The sequence below is a fragment of the Chiloscyllium plagiosum genome, chromosome 7 (assembly GCF_004010195.1).
Source record: "Chiloscyllium plagiosum isolate BGI_BamShark_2017 chromosome 7, ASM401019v2, whole genome shotgun sequence".
Lineage (NCBI taxonomy): Eukaryota > Metazoa > Chordata > Chondrichthyes > Orectolobiformes > Hemiscylliidae > Chiloscyllium > Chiloscyllium plagiosum.
The window spans coordinates 17,385,465-17,399,593 of NC_057716.1; the positions used below are offsets into that span (position 1 = coordinate 17,385,465).

Here is a 14,129-nt window from a genome sequence, read left to right on the forward strand (position 1 = left end):
CCATTAACTCCATCTATACCACTGGCTGCCTTGGGAAAACAGCTAACGTAATCAAAGACCTCTTTCATCCTCTTCGTCAGGCCGAAGGTACAAAAGTTTAAATACATGTAACTAACAGATTCAAGAACAACTTCTTCCCTGCTGTTGTCTGACCTTTGAATGGTCAACTCAAATTTTAAAGTTAAATATGATCTCTCCCTTTGTGTACCTTCTCTGCAGCTGTAACCTTGTAATCTTTGCTCTGTTCTATCACCCTAATGCACTTTGCATGGTATGATCTGCCTATAATGTGCACAAAACAAAACTTCACTGTACCTAAGTACATGTGACAATAATAGATCAAATTTTACAAAAAACTGAGATGCCGCAATACAGTGTATGTGGAGAAGATGTGTTCACTAGTAGGAGAGACTAGGATCGAAGAGCACAGCCTCAGTGAAGAAATTACACTTCAGAACTGAGATGTAAATTTCTTCAGCCAGAGGTTGGTGAATCAAAGGTTATGGGAGAAGACAAGAGAATGGGGCTGAGAAACATATGAGCTATAATCGAGTTAATTCCACCATTGTCTAATTTTGCACCTGTATCTTGCAGTCTTATGGACATTGAAGCATCAGTGATATATTTCGGAGTCAGGATAGGAGTGACCTGTAGGGGAATGGGTCTGGGTGGGTTGCGCTTCGGTGGGTCAGTGTGGACTTGTTGGGCCGAAGGGCCTGTTTCCACACTAAGTAATCTAGTAATCTAATAATGTGATGATGTTCCCACATATCTGCTGCCCATGATCTTCTAAACGGTAGTGGTTGTGAATTTGAAGGGCATTGTTTAAGGAGCCTTGATGACTTTCTGCATTACCTCTTAAAGAGTTGCACAGTTTCCCCCTGCTGTGTCAGTGGTGAAGGAAGTGAATGTTTGTTTGTGGCTGTGATGCCTTTCAAACAGGCTGCTGTATCCTGGATAGTTCAAACTTCTTGAATCTCACCAAAGCTGCACTTATCCAAATAAACATTGAAAGTTCCATTTCACTCTTAAGACCACAACATAAGGAAACAGTCAGGCCATTCAAGCCCATTTGAGTTTGCTTTGCCATTCGATCATGGCTGATATGTTTCTCAATCCCATGCTCCTGCCTTCTCCCTTACTAATCAAGAACCTACCTATCTCTGTCTTAAATAAAAGAGTCAATGGTTTGGTTTCTGCAGATTAAGCACCCTTTGACTGAAGAAATTCTTCCTCATTTAAGTTCTAAAGGGTTGTTCCCATCACTCTGAAGCTGTGCTGTCGGATCCCTCTTACTAGTGGAAACATCTCCAAGATCCACTCTATTTAGACCTCTTAAGTTTCAATGAGATCCTCTCTCATCATTCTAAATTTCATCATGTATAGACCCAGGGCCCTCAACCACTCTCAGATTCAGTAGTACGTCCCTGCTGTTGTATTCTGATTTGTGCCTTGTCGATGGTGGACTTTGGGGATTCAGGAGGTGGATTACTTGTTGCATGACTCCTAGCTTCTGACCTGCTCTTGTAGCCACAGTATTAGTAAGGCTGTTGCATATCAGTTCTTAGTCAATGGTAACTGTTAAGATATTGATAATGGAAGATTCAGTGATGGTAATGCCATTGAATAGTGGTTGGAGTATCTTGTTGGAGATGGTGATTGCCCAGGACTTGTATCTTGCCACTTAAGTCTCAGCCTGGATATTGTCCTTGTCTTGCTGCATTTGGACTCAGATTGAGTATCTGAGGAAGATCATGAAGGAAATTAGAGGGGCCCTGATGCGAACTTTAAAATCTCTGGCCACAGGTGTTGCCAAAGACTGGAGGATAGCAAATATGTTTCCACTTTTTACAAGAAGGATGGCAAAGAAAGGACAGGGAACTATAGATCAGTGAGTCTAACATCCAGTGGTAGAGAAACTATTGGAGAAAATAGTGAGGGGACATTTAATCTCCATTTAGAGAGGCAAGATTTGATGAGGGATAGTCAGCATGGCTTTGCATCTGCAGTCATTGTTTTTGCCTTTATCAAAGGGAGGTCATGCCAAACAAACCTGTTGGAATTTTTCAGAGAGGTGACCAAGAGTTTGAGTGTAGGGCATTTGTTACAGGTGGTCTGATTCCAGCAAGACCTTTTTGAAAAAGGTCCCACATGAGAAATTGAAAAAGAAGGTAAAAGCATGTGGGATCCAGACTAACTTGGCAAGATGGATCTAAAATTGGCTTAGTTACAGGAGATTGGTGGTAGAAGACAGTTTGAGTGACTGGAGATTGATGTGCAGTGGTGTGCCGCAGGCTGGGTCCTTTTCTTATTATAGAGTCAGAGATGTACAGGATGGGAACATTCCCTTCAGTCCAAACCATCCATGCCAACTAGATATCCTAGTCTCACCTGCCAGCACCCGGCCCATATCCCTCCAAATCCTGCCTTTCCAAATATATGTACATCCCCTCCCTCAGGATTCCCTCCAACAACTTGCCCACCACCGACGTCAGGCTCACTGGCCTGTAGTTCCCTGGCTTGTCCTTACCACCCTTCTTAAACAGTGGCACCACGTTAGCCAACCTCCAGTCTTCTGGCACCTCACCTGTGACTATCGAAGATACAAATATCTCAGCAAGAGGCCCAGCAATCACTTCTCTAGCTTCCCATAGAGTTCGAGGGTACACCTGATCAGGTCCTGAGGATTTATCCGCCTTTATGCGTTTCAAGACATCCAGCACTTCCTTCTCTGTAATATGGATATTTTGCAAGTGTCACCGTCTATTTCCCTACATTCTATATCTTCCATATCCTTTTGTTGGCAATATTCATAAATGATGAAAATATGGGAGAGGTAAGTATGTTTGCAGATGACACAAAGATTGGCTGGGTTGTTGACAGTGAGGCGGTAGGTGTGAGGTTGCTGGAGGATCTAAACGGATTGGTCAGATGGGTAGATCAATGGCAGATGGTGTTCACCCTGAGTAAATATCAGGTGATGCACTTTGGAAGTGGAAACAAGACCAGGAGCACTCAATGTATGGCAAGTCACCAGGATCTTCAGTGGAACAGAGATCTTGAAGTGCTTGTCCACAGATCCCTGAAGTTAGCAGGACAGGTTAATAGGGTACTTAAGGCACACAGGTCACTTGCTGTTTGTCACAGCAGATAAGATTGGAAGAGCTAGGAAATTATGTTGAAGTTGTACAAAACTTTAGTTAAGCCACAGCTGAGGTACTGTGTGCATTTCTGGTCACTACAATATAGGAAGGTTATGACTGCATTGAAGGGAATGCAGAGGAGATTCAGCAGAATGACTTCTGAGCTGGAGCTTTTCAGCTATGATGAGAGACTGGATAAGCTTGTGTTGGAGCAGAGAAGGCCTTGGGGCTGGAGAGCGCGGAAGATCTGATAGAGGTGTCTAAGATTTATGACTGGCATGGACAGACTGAATAGAGCTGTTCCCCTTAGGTGAAGGATCAATAATAAGGGGACATAATTTAAAAGTGAAAGGCAGGAAATATAGAGCAAAAGCTTTTTCAACCAAAAGGTGGTGGGTGTCTGAAACACTATATCTGGGAGGTTAGTTGAGGTGGGAAACCTCTCAAACTTTAAAAAGTACTTGGATAAGCACTTGAAATATAACATTCAAGACTATGGACCTAGTGTGGGAAAATTAGACTAGTGAAAGTAGTAGTATATTTTCTGGCAGTACAGACTTGGTCTGAAGGGCCTCTTAGCATCATTCAGTACAAAGTTGAAGCAGTCTTGGAGATTCTGAACATTCATACTTATGACCTTTTGATGGGCATTAGGTTATTCATGAAGCAGCTGAAGATGGTTGGTCCCACGGTACTACCCAGAGGAACTTCTGTAGTGACTACTGTCCTACAACAAGCAAGCTATCTTCCTATGTGTTAAATTAGTCCAATCAATAGAAAAATCTCCCCAATTCACATTGACTCAGGTTTTGACAGGCTTCTTTGATACCACACTTGGTCAAACATAGCCTTGATGTCAAAGCCAACACACTCCTCCCATCTGGGATTCAGCTCTTTTGTCCATTTTTGAACCAAGGATTTTTATTTATATTGGTTCATTTGCAACCTGCAGTAGATTCGTTTTCAGAATCGAGCAATGAAATCAAATCTTTTGTGCCGTGTGAAGCAAATGGAGCCTTTGTTTAATGTCACATCTAATGATCATATCTTTTGGAGTACTGCATTGCTTTTAGTACTATTGAGGAAAATCAGCCTAAACTTTTAAGCAAAATCTATGGTTTGGGACTTGAAGCCACAAACTTCTAGCTGAAAGTTGAGTGTTCCGAACTGAGCCATGCCCAGTACTGTCAAGAGATATTGTGACAGGTGATAAAACTTAGTCACAGAAATAGTTTTTAAGGGCTATGTTCCTGAGATTAGAGAACAGGAAAAACTTGACGATGAAATTCCAGAGTTTCGGATGGTGTAGCTGAAGTCACCAGTGATTTAAAAAAAAATTGTCAATAAGATGGAGAAGCACAGAGATCTCTTGGGGTTGTAGTGCTGGAGAAATCAGATCAACAGAAGAGGAACCAGTTATTGATTTTCATAATTTAAGTTGTGTAATTTAGCATATGCTGAAAATGTGTTGCTGGAAAAGCGCAGCAGGTCAGGCAGCATCCAGGGAACAGGAGAATCGACGTTTCGGGCATAAGCCCTTCATAAGCCCTTCTTCCTGAAGAAAGGCTTATGCCCGAAACGTCGATTCTCCTGTTCCCTGGATGCTGCCTGACCTGCTGCGCTTTTCCAGCAACACATTTTCAGCTCTGATCTCCAGCATCTGCAGACCTCACTTTCTCCTAATTTAGCATATGGTTTTGCTTGCGCACTTCATTGTGTTTCATTTACAAAATACAAATGCAACATGATTTTGTAACTAAGCAATATTTTTATTTTTGGTTCTTGTCCCCAGTGGTTTTTATTTGAAAATATATTGATCAGTCCTAAGATACTGAAAATGCATTCGACTTTGTTTGGTTAGGAAGTTATTTTTTCAATCACCGTTAACCCAGATTGTTTTTTCCAATAGGTTCACAGTTGGAAGTACAGTGAAGCAAACGCTTAGTTGGACAATATTACCTTGACTGCAGTACACGATGCTTTACTGACCAAGACATTATTCATTCACTAAATTTGTATGTATGCCTGGAGTGTTGGAGTTGCTGAGGATTGCCCTTTTACACGTTCGGAAAATTTGACCCATTAGCATTTGCTACAGCTGTAGACAGTCTAGATGATGACCTCTCAAAGCCATTCAGGTAAGCCTTTTCAATATTTATCTTGCATTATGTGAAGTGTATGTCATGATTAAATGGTGCAATTTGAAGTGGTACTGAAACTGCATGAAGGACACTCTCTCCCCCAGTTTATGTGTGTCTGTCTGGCTCTTGCGCTCTCTCTCGCACGCTCTCTCTCGCACGCTCTCTCTCGCACGCTCTCTCTCGCACGCTCTCTCTCGCACGCTCTCTCTCGCACGCTCGCTCTCGCACGCTCGCTCTCGCACTTGCTCTCGCTCTCTCTCTCACGCTCTCTTTCTCTCTCACTCTGTCTGTCTCTGTGTCTCTCACCGTGTTTATCTCGCTCACCCCACCCTCGGTCTTCCTCTTGCTCACTCCACCCTCAGTCTCCATTGTTCTCATGGTTAAATGTGAATTGCCCCTTAGATGATATACTTATTGGGCTGTTGGACATCTGGAGGCTTAGCTAGAACTTGATGCTATGCTATCCAAAAGGAGGGGAGGAAATTGTCTTTGTAAATTCTGCATGGTACAATGTTATTTTCTAAAGATTGTGCTTTATATAGAAAAAATGCTCTATCAGATCAGTTTCTATCCTATGGTGCATGTTTCTAAACAAATCATAACTTCTGTAAGTAATAACTAGAACTTAGAATGCATATTATAAAGTAGTTGTTATGGTCTCTTGGTACATACCCTACAATTAATCATGCCAAATGTTGCTTGGTAAATATCACGATGATTCGTGTCTTAATTGTCCTTCCAGTGGTTGGGAAGATAGCTTACGTCCTAGGTCATATTTGAACTCCCAACATCTTAGACTGTTAAAAGTATATCACGTCGAGATTCCAGATTACTTGATTTCAAAGTAGTTAAAAGGTTTGATTTTGAAGACAGGTGAAAAAACAACTTGCGCATTTTTAAAACGTATAGTACTACTTAGATATCAAAGCTTCACTTGCCTGGTTTCATGCTATACATGCTCCGTGATCAAGTTTCAATGTCTCCTTCCTGTTGAGTGGAATATTCAATGTAAATTAACAAGTGGTGTAAAGATAAAATAATTTTGTTGTAAGACAGTGGGGGAAACCTGTATCTTCTTTCTGAACTTTTGGTTTATATCTACGTAATTAAGTATGAAGGTGTGCGATGGTTCTGAGGTTACCTTTGATCTCATGGCTATGTAGTTAGTGATTATATGAAAACTTGGAATGCTTGCAGCTTGCCTTGTCCATGTCAAAACTCTCATGTGTTTGTTTTTGGAACATTGTTCCATTGGAAAGCTAGTGAGCAGATCAGTTTGGCTCTTGCTGGATAAACATTGGTGCGTTAATAAGCACTTAATTGCGTATTAGGAAGCCAGCAGGTTGAGGGAATTAAGAGATACTTAACAGGTTGGTATTCCATCAAAGCAGTGAAATTAGGAGCTGATCCTTTGAGCCTGCTTCACCATTCAATATGATTATGGCTGATCATCCGACTCCGTACCCATTTTTTCCTTTTCCTCTTAAACCTTTAGCCTTTAAAACTATATCTACTTCTTTCTTGTAAACATTCAGTGATTTGGCCTCAATCACTTTCTGTGGCAGAGAAATTCCACAGGCTCCACGCCTTCTCTATAGGCAAAGTCTTTTCTCCTTTGCTGAGTCCTAAATAGCTTCCCACACATTCTTAGGCTATGACCCCTAATTTTGGAGTCCCCAGTCATTGGCAACATCCTTCCTGCACTTATCCTGTCTAACTCTGGAATTTTATAGGTTTCTGAGATCTCCTCCCAGCCCCCTCATTCTTTTAAACTCCAGTGAATATAGTCCTGGTCACTCCAGTCTTCATTCGTATGTTGCTCCTGCCATCCCAGGCATCCTACTCTTAACTTGTGAATATTTTTAAAAATCTTGCTTGGTTTGCACATTGTTTGTTAAACTGGCCTCAGAATGTTAAGGCTCGAACTTAGCACACTTCACTTTCAGTATTTTTTAATCAACCTGTTCACACATGTTATGACACATCTCTGTGATGGTTGGGACTTGAACCAAGACCTTCTAGCTCAGAGGTCGGGGCATTATCTCTGCGCCAGAACAACCTGTTCCATAAGAACCCCTTGAATTAAGTAATTAATTTTCAATTTGTTGTGGGAATTTGAATCTCTGATCCTAGGGCATTATCCTGGGCTGACGGATAGTAATTCAATGACATTACTACATTACACTGTCTACCTTTGTTAGTACAATTAATTAACTTCAGGTTCAGAAAGGGATAAATTTTGATCAATTTGAACTATGCAATCTTCTTCCCTCATGTAGCCAATTGTTGGTAATTTCAAAATTAATAATGATATTATTCTGCCTTTCGGCACAAAACTTCTGCTGTTTATTTTCCTCTCTCTACTTGGCTTGACTTTATTTTACCATTCTTCTTCAACATTCATGTTTCTTTCTCTCTTAAAAATTTAATTTGGTTAAGGAAATGCATTGGTTCCAGGATCACTTAAGTCTTGTTCACTCAGCTTCTGGCTGTTTCTTTTACTCTGCAGTTACCAGCTAGTTAAGAGTACTAAAATATATTGAGCTGAATGGTATAGGAAAGGGTCTAGCAAATGACACACCAAACTATCCCTTTTTTAATTGAGATATGACGAAGGTGGGTGAAAATGCATGCATTTCCCCTCAATTTACAATAACATCCTTTCAGTAGTAACCAGAGGTTACATTTTTGTTGGATATCCATTTTGATGAGTTGGCCACAATTTGAGAGTTTGTACAGTTGTCATGATTTGTCAATTGGTGTTTTTTACTTAGAATCCTTTGTGTAAGTCAATTATATTTTGATGGAAGAGTTGGAACCACTGAGAACTCCGAAGTTTTCCTTGTTAGCCTGTTGTAAAGCTGAATTATCTAACTTGATAATTTTACATGAAATATAAGTATTATCTTCAGAAGTAGAATTAGTTAATTTGATCAGAGACTAACAACAAATACAGAAAGGCAATTGCTTGAAAACAAATGCATGCCACATGATAATAGAGGAAGTTGATGAAGGTGGGACCTGGCTTTTGTCCCAAGAGAGTCTTGATTTGAATTCTAGTTCCAGGATTACATAACTGTCTTCCTGTCAGCAGGTTTCTTGAAGTGGTGTCATTGGCACTTGTGGTTAAGTCCTTGGTTTCCTGTTGGTTTCATTGCCTGACTGAAAGGGGCCAGCAATGGCTACCATCAAAAGAGAGAGAGAAAAGACTAGTGAGAAACACACTAGTGTTTTTGTGATGAGGCAAACTTTCCTACAAGCTTTTGATGGCATCAACAAAGATGTTAGTTACTTTATAAATTAATGAATTGCAATGATTTGGTAAGAATATATCAGACCATGTTTGTTTTAGCATAGCATCTGAGCATGCACTTGCCCTTGACTTGAAGTTGCTATGCTAATTGCACATAATCAGCATTGAGCATCAATGGCCCCATTATTTTGAAACAAATCTGGCCCACTGCAGGTTTTGAAAGATGTATTCTGTTTCACGATTTCACCATTTTACTTAAAAAAAAAAAAAAATGGGCTTATACCTACTCCCCTGCTCCTTGGATGCTGCCTGACCTTCTGTGCTTTTTCCATCGCCATGCTTTTCGACTCTTTTATAAAAGGACCATTGAATTTTACATTACTGTTGCATTTTAGATTCTTAAATTGTTTTGAGTTTTCTATGTCTCCCTGTTATTGTGATTTGTGGTTGCATTTGTCTTTCAAAGTTTACCATGCGATATTGCTGTTTCAACATTTTAAAGTTCCTAGATGACTCAATTAAGCTAGTTTTTTGAATGTAATTTATGTATCAAAAAGTAATGAATAGTTAATTTGCATTGAATTGTATACCTTGGTTGTGAAGTGGCAGTGTTTCAAAGCATATTGATATTCAGGCCCAAGTTGAAATTGAAGATATCTCCATAAGATATCTCCATTTCCATAACAAGGTAATTAAATGAAGTCTGGATCTATAGATTTTACAAAGGGTAATGAAGGCATTACTGACAGCTATGTTTTATAGTTTTCAGCAAATAGTATAAATTCAGGTAATTCCAACGTATTCTTTAACGTGAATTATAACGCACTCCAGGTCTAGGAATAAGTGCTGTGGGTTACATTAAAGTTTGGGGAAGTTGCTGCAGAGGCACAATGTGATAACGTTACAGCCTAAGGTCTTTTGACTATAGTACACTGAGGGGGCTAGAAACTAGAATGGGTATGACTCGATGACATTGTGAATCACAGTTATTGAAATTGTATTGAGGTATCTTGGAGTGGAGCATGATGTATAGAGAAATGCTAAAACTGTTGCACTTCCTATAATCTCTTATTTGCAATCTTTATGCCCTAAGACTGTATACCTAAAGTGGATTGTACTTTGTTAATGCTAAGACCATTAAGTGAAACATGTTGTATGGGGACAAGTTAAAATTCATTGCAAATTTTGTAACATCAAAGTTGAAGTGTTTTGTCTTTTTTAAATAATATAATGCAATATTTTTGGGTAAAAATTTGCAGAAGTAATACTTTTACTTTTTTCAGTGTATTCTTTTTTTAAAGGTGTACTATGTTGTGTCATGCAGTTTGTTTTGCCTTTTTGGCTTCAGCAATTAACGTTTATCAACACCTTGCAATCAAAGCCTGTCATGAAGCTTTCTCTTTCAGTTAATATACAATTTAGTTTATTCTTTATTAATAAATTAAAGTATTTTTAAATAGCTTTATTTAGCTCCAACTTTCATAGTTTTCTTGCAGTTGGTTGCTTAATTGAAATTTAGGATATTTGATTACAGTAATTTTATATGGTATATACTTTTGAGGATTACAGCAGGTGCTGACTATTTGTAGTGCTTCTGTGGAGGTAGATGGGTCACTGCTACACAGAAGAAGCGCAAACTATTCAGCAAGTGAAAATACAATGATGATGAGTTAAAGTACCTCTTCACACAACTAATTGATGTACTTATTTTTAAGAGCTAATTACAGGTGCTCTAAATGTTCATATAATATCTAACTACAACCTTAGGGACTCTAGTCACCAGCCAGGCTGAGATGAAGTCTATCTAGTTGTGATTTCCTGTGTGAAATTGTAGTGAATCTGGATGTTTGTGTGTAGAATTGTGGATTTCCACCAGTATATATCAAATTATAATGTTCAACATTCATTGCAGTATTACAGATATGTTGAAAAGGAAGTTTCAGAAGAAGGCAAACTTGCTTTAACATTAAAAGGAATTTTTTTCTCTCTGTATTAAAACTAACCTGTGAGGACAGAATGTAATTTTACCTATACAGTTCATTTAGGTTAAGGTTTACAATGTAGTTTTCAGTTTATCACCTTTAAGAGTTATATAGTGCACATGTCTAATTGTGAAAGTTGCATCTACTGCAAAAAGTGTTCTGAGTAAGATATTTAAGGCATTTATGTTTGTTTTATTTTGTTGTATTGAAATCATTGTTTCTGAGGAATTATTTTTCCATCCATATTTTTAAAATTGAGAAGCCTTAGATGTGCATACATTGGAAGACAGTGGAGGTTGAATAAAGTAGAAGAGAAGCTGTGAACACTTAGAAATAGACTAACTGCAGTGAACAAATGAGTAATAAAAAGGCAACTTGTAGCAATATTCCAGCAAGTTGAAATGGTGTGAAGATGAAATTTTTGTGTATTCTTCAAACATGGAAAAACAATAGAAAGTTTTATTCTTCAATATTTGCATCATATTTAGAGACTATTTGAATTATATGCAGAGCTTGCATTCGAATAGTTCCTGTTATTATTGTCTGAATTTTTCAAGATACTGTACAGCTGAAAGTACAATCTTTAGGGTAGTGCTATGATCACTATACATCTGTCATTTGTGGTAGCCAAATTTAGGGTTAAGCTGTTAAATCTGTTAACTTTGTGATTTTATTTTTCCCTAAAATTACTTGATATAAATATGTTAACAAATTCTTGTGACCGCGTGATTTCAGAATATAGCTGATGTAGAAAACTAAATACGCTGAAGAGTTCATAACGTTTGAGGTCCTGAGAACTATTGAGGTTCACACAACACTATATGGCATCATTTGAAACTGGGATTTACATATCAATAAACCAAAACCTGCAACCCATTCTAAAAGATGAAAGACTTAACAATCCAGGTTTGTTCAATATATAATTTCGGTTGCATGACACTGTAACCTTTTGCTATAAATTCTGTGTCTTATGGTCTTATTCTTCGCAACCACCTGATGAAGGAGCAGCAGTCCAAAAGCTAGTGCTTCCAAATACACCTGTTGGACTATAACCTGGTGTTGTGATTTTTAACTGTATAGAGTGAACAAGGGGAATATGTTTCCACTAGTCTGAGAGAATAGGATCTGAGGGCACAGCCTCAGAGTGAAGGGATGATCTTTAGAATTGAGATAAGGATGAATTTCTTCAGTCAGAGGGTAGTGACTCTTGAACTCATTGCCACGGAAGGCTTTGGAGACCAAGTCACCGAGTGTCTTTAAGACAGAGGTTGTTGATTTAGGAGTCTAAGAGTTACAAGGAGAAGGCAGGACGTTGGGGTTGAGAAATAAATTAGCCATGATCAAATGGTGGAGCAGACATGACAGGCTGAATAGCCTAATTCTACTCCTGTATCTTACGGTCTTAAATCTTTGTTGTGCTCTCTCCATGGCCAGAACATTCTTTCTCAGGTAAACAAAACTGCATACAATACTCCATGTGTATTTACAGCAAGGCGAACGCCAAGATACCATTTGCTGCATTCTCCACCTGCTTGCATTTGCATGCTTACTTTAAGAAATTGGTGTACAAGAACATCCAGGTCTTGTGGCACCTCCACCCTTCCCAATTTATAGCCATTCAGATAATCTGTCTTACTTTGTTACCAAAGTGAATAACTTCACATTTACCCACATTTGTACGTCATTTGCCATATATTTGCCCACCCAAATTGTCCAAATCATCCTGAAGCATCTCTGTCCACCTCACACTTCACCTTCCACTCTGCTTTGTACCTAGAACAAGAAGTGTGCTAGAACAACAGTTTGACTGGCTCTGTAAACTTATCTTTTTGGAGAATTGTGTATGGGTATTATTTGGTTGCATTTTATCTTGTGAAGCTGCAAAGGCATAGGTAATTGTTATTGTATATTTGGCATTGCACATCTTAGTGTGCAAGTCCCAAAGTTGTAAAGGTTTAATTTTTTTAACCTATTTGGAAAGTGAAAGTTAAATACATTTTCTCAAAGTAGTCTTTTTTTAAAAAGAAAAGGTCAGATTTTGTGGTGCTTTTCTTTCCAAAAGAATGGGAGATGGTAAAGCACTTTACTGTTTTTGTTTGATCAAACCAGGTCTTTAATGCAAATTCAGCTTAATTACAGCTGAAGTGTATGACTTTTTTTGTGTGTGATTGATTGTAATACCAGGTTGAGTGCACATTGTTCCAGTCACTGTAAGTGACAGAATAAGCTGGAATTTGAGGGTGGCATTTATACAGTCAGCCCTGCCTCAGCTGAGGGTTGCATTTAGTGTCAATGCCACTGCTAGGTGGCGCAGTGTCTGCATGTGCCGAAACAAGGTTTGCAGTGGCATGTTGCTGGCAAAGCGATAGACCGGCAGCTACCAGGAGCAAATAATAAATGACAGTAGTCCCAACATTGTTATGCCACGTCCAACCTTTCACCAATCTGAGCAGTTTGTATAAACGTGGTGAGGGCCAGGAGAGGCAGGAACTAAAATTTGTTTGTGTTTTGATTGCAGTTTGCTATTCAGTCCTCACTGCTTGATCTACAAGATGATCCCAGGTCAGGGTATGAGCAAATTAGTTTGTCAGTAAGTTATTTTTTGGGTAGGTCACAAACCCCAGCATGTCCCTGGAGTTGCCTGAGCCAGTTGCACCCTCTGCCTGCTCAAAAATTCACTATTTGAAAAACAAGCAATTATTCACTGCACATGCTGTGAACATTGGAGAACCATACAAGATGCATCGTGTCTCAGTGTCATAAATGGTAAGTAATCTGTGTGTGTGTGTGCGTGCGTGCGTGCGCGCGCGGCGGTAAAGGCTCTATTGCAGTAATCAAGTATCACTGGCACCACCTGCGCATGCATGGGTGACCGCCATTGCCACTTTGACCTTCACTACATTCTCTCTGAAACTTAAACTAAGATTTCAGGCCTTACTTAACAGATAGCTGTTGTGTTTCTACTTTAAAGACTTGAGTATACTAATGAGCCAAGGATCAGGATATCACTGAATGGCCAGCAGGCATGAGTCCCACATAACTATATGCTCGACTCGAATGTGTACAGAAGTTGCTCTGCAACTGCAAGTTATCAGTTTGTTTATTAAACCTGTTTAAAATTTTCAAAGAAATTACTTGCTAACCTGGTAAGAAGATTGTAAGTCTTTGTTGAGGCATGCGACATAAATACTACAATAGCTATTACAGTTTTTTAAAGTTATGTAATTTAAGATCTAGAACTGAGGCTAATTATGTTATGGCAAATGCCCTTGGGCTCCATTTGGGTGTCCATTTTACATTGAAATATTGCAACCTTTACCGACAAAAAACTGCTCCGTTCGTGGTGGGGGGGGGGTGGTGGTAGTGGTCGTCGTTACCAATCTGCAAATGAAATTGTAATGCTTCTCGATCCTTGTATTATTTGTGGGCCTCCTGTACACCATATGCCTGTTATGCAGACTTGGGAATTTTACTTCATCTTGCATCACTACCTTTGAATGCCCAGATGTATGCTCATCTGACCTGTTACTTATATGTTCTGAATTTCTGTCACATTAGCTTTTGAATTTGAACCTTCAGTCAGTAATTCATACACCAATAAGCTTAACTA

At 39.1% G+C, this 14,129-nt stretch overlaps 1 protein-coding gene across 6 annotated transcripts in view; it reads left to right on the top strand.

The window, feature by feature from the left end:
- hdac4 (histone deacetylase 4) overlaps positions 1-14,129 on the top strand; it is a 492,096-nt gene that overhangs the window by 21,354 nt on the left and 456,613 nt on the right. For all 6 annotated transcript variants that reach the window (XM_043693112.1, XM_043693104.1, XM_043693105.1 and 3 more), the window contains one exon: positions 5,053-5,281. In XM_043693112.1, the coding sequence (XP_043549047.1) occupies positions 5,257-5,281 (25 nt within the window). In that variant the 5' untranslated portion in view covers positions 5,053-5,256. The remainder of the gene's footprint in view (positions 1-5,052; positions 5,282-14,129) is intronic.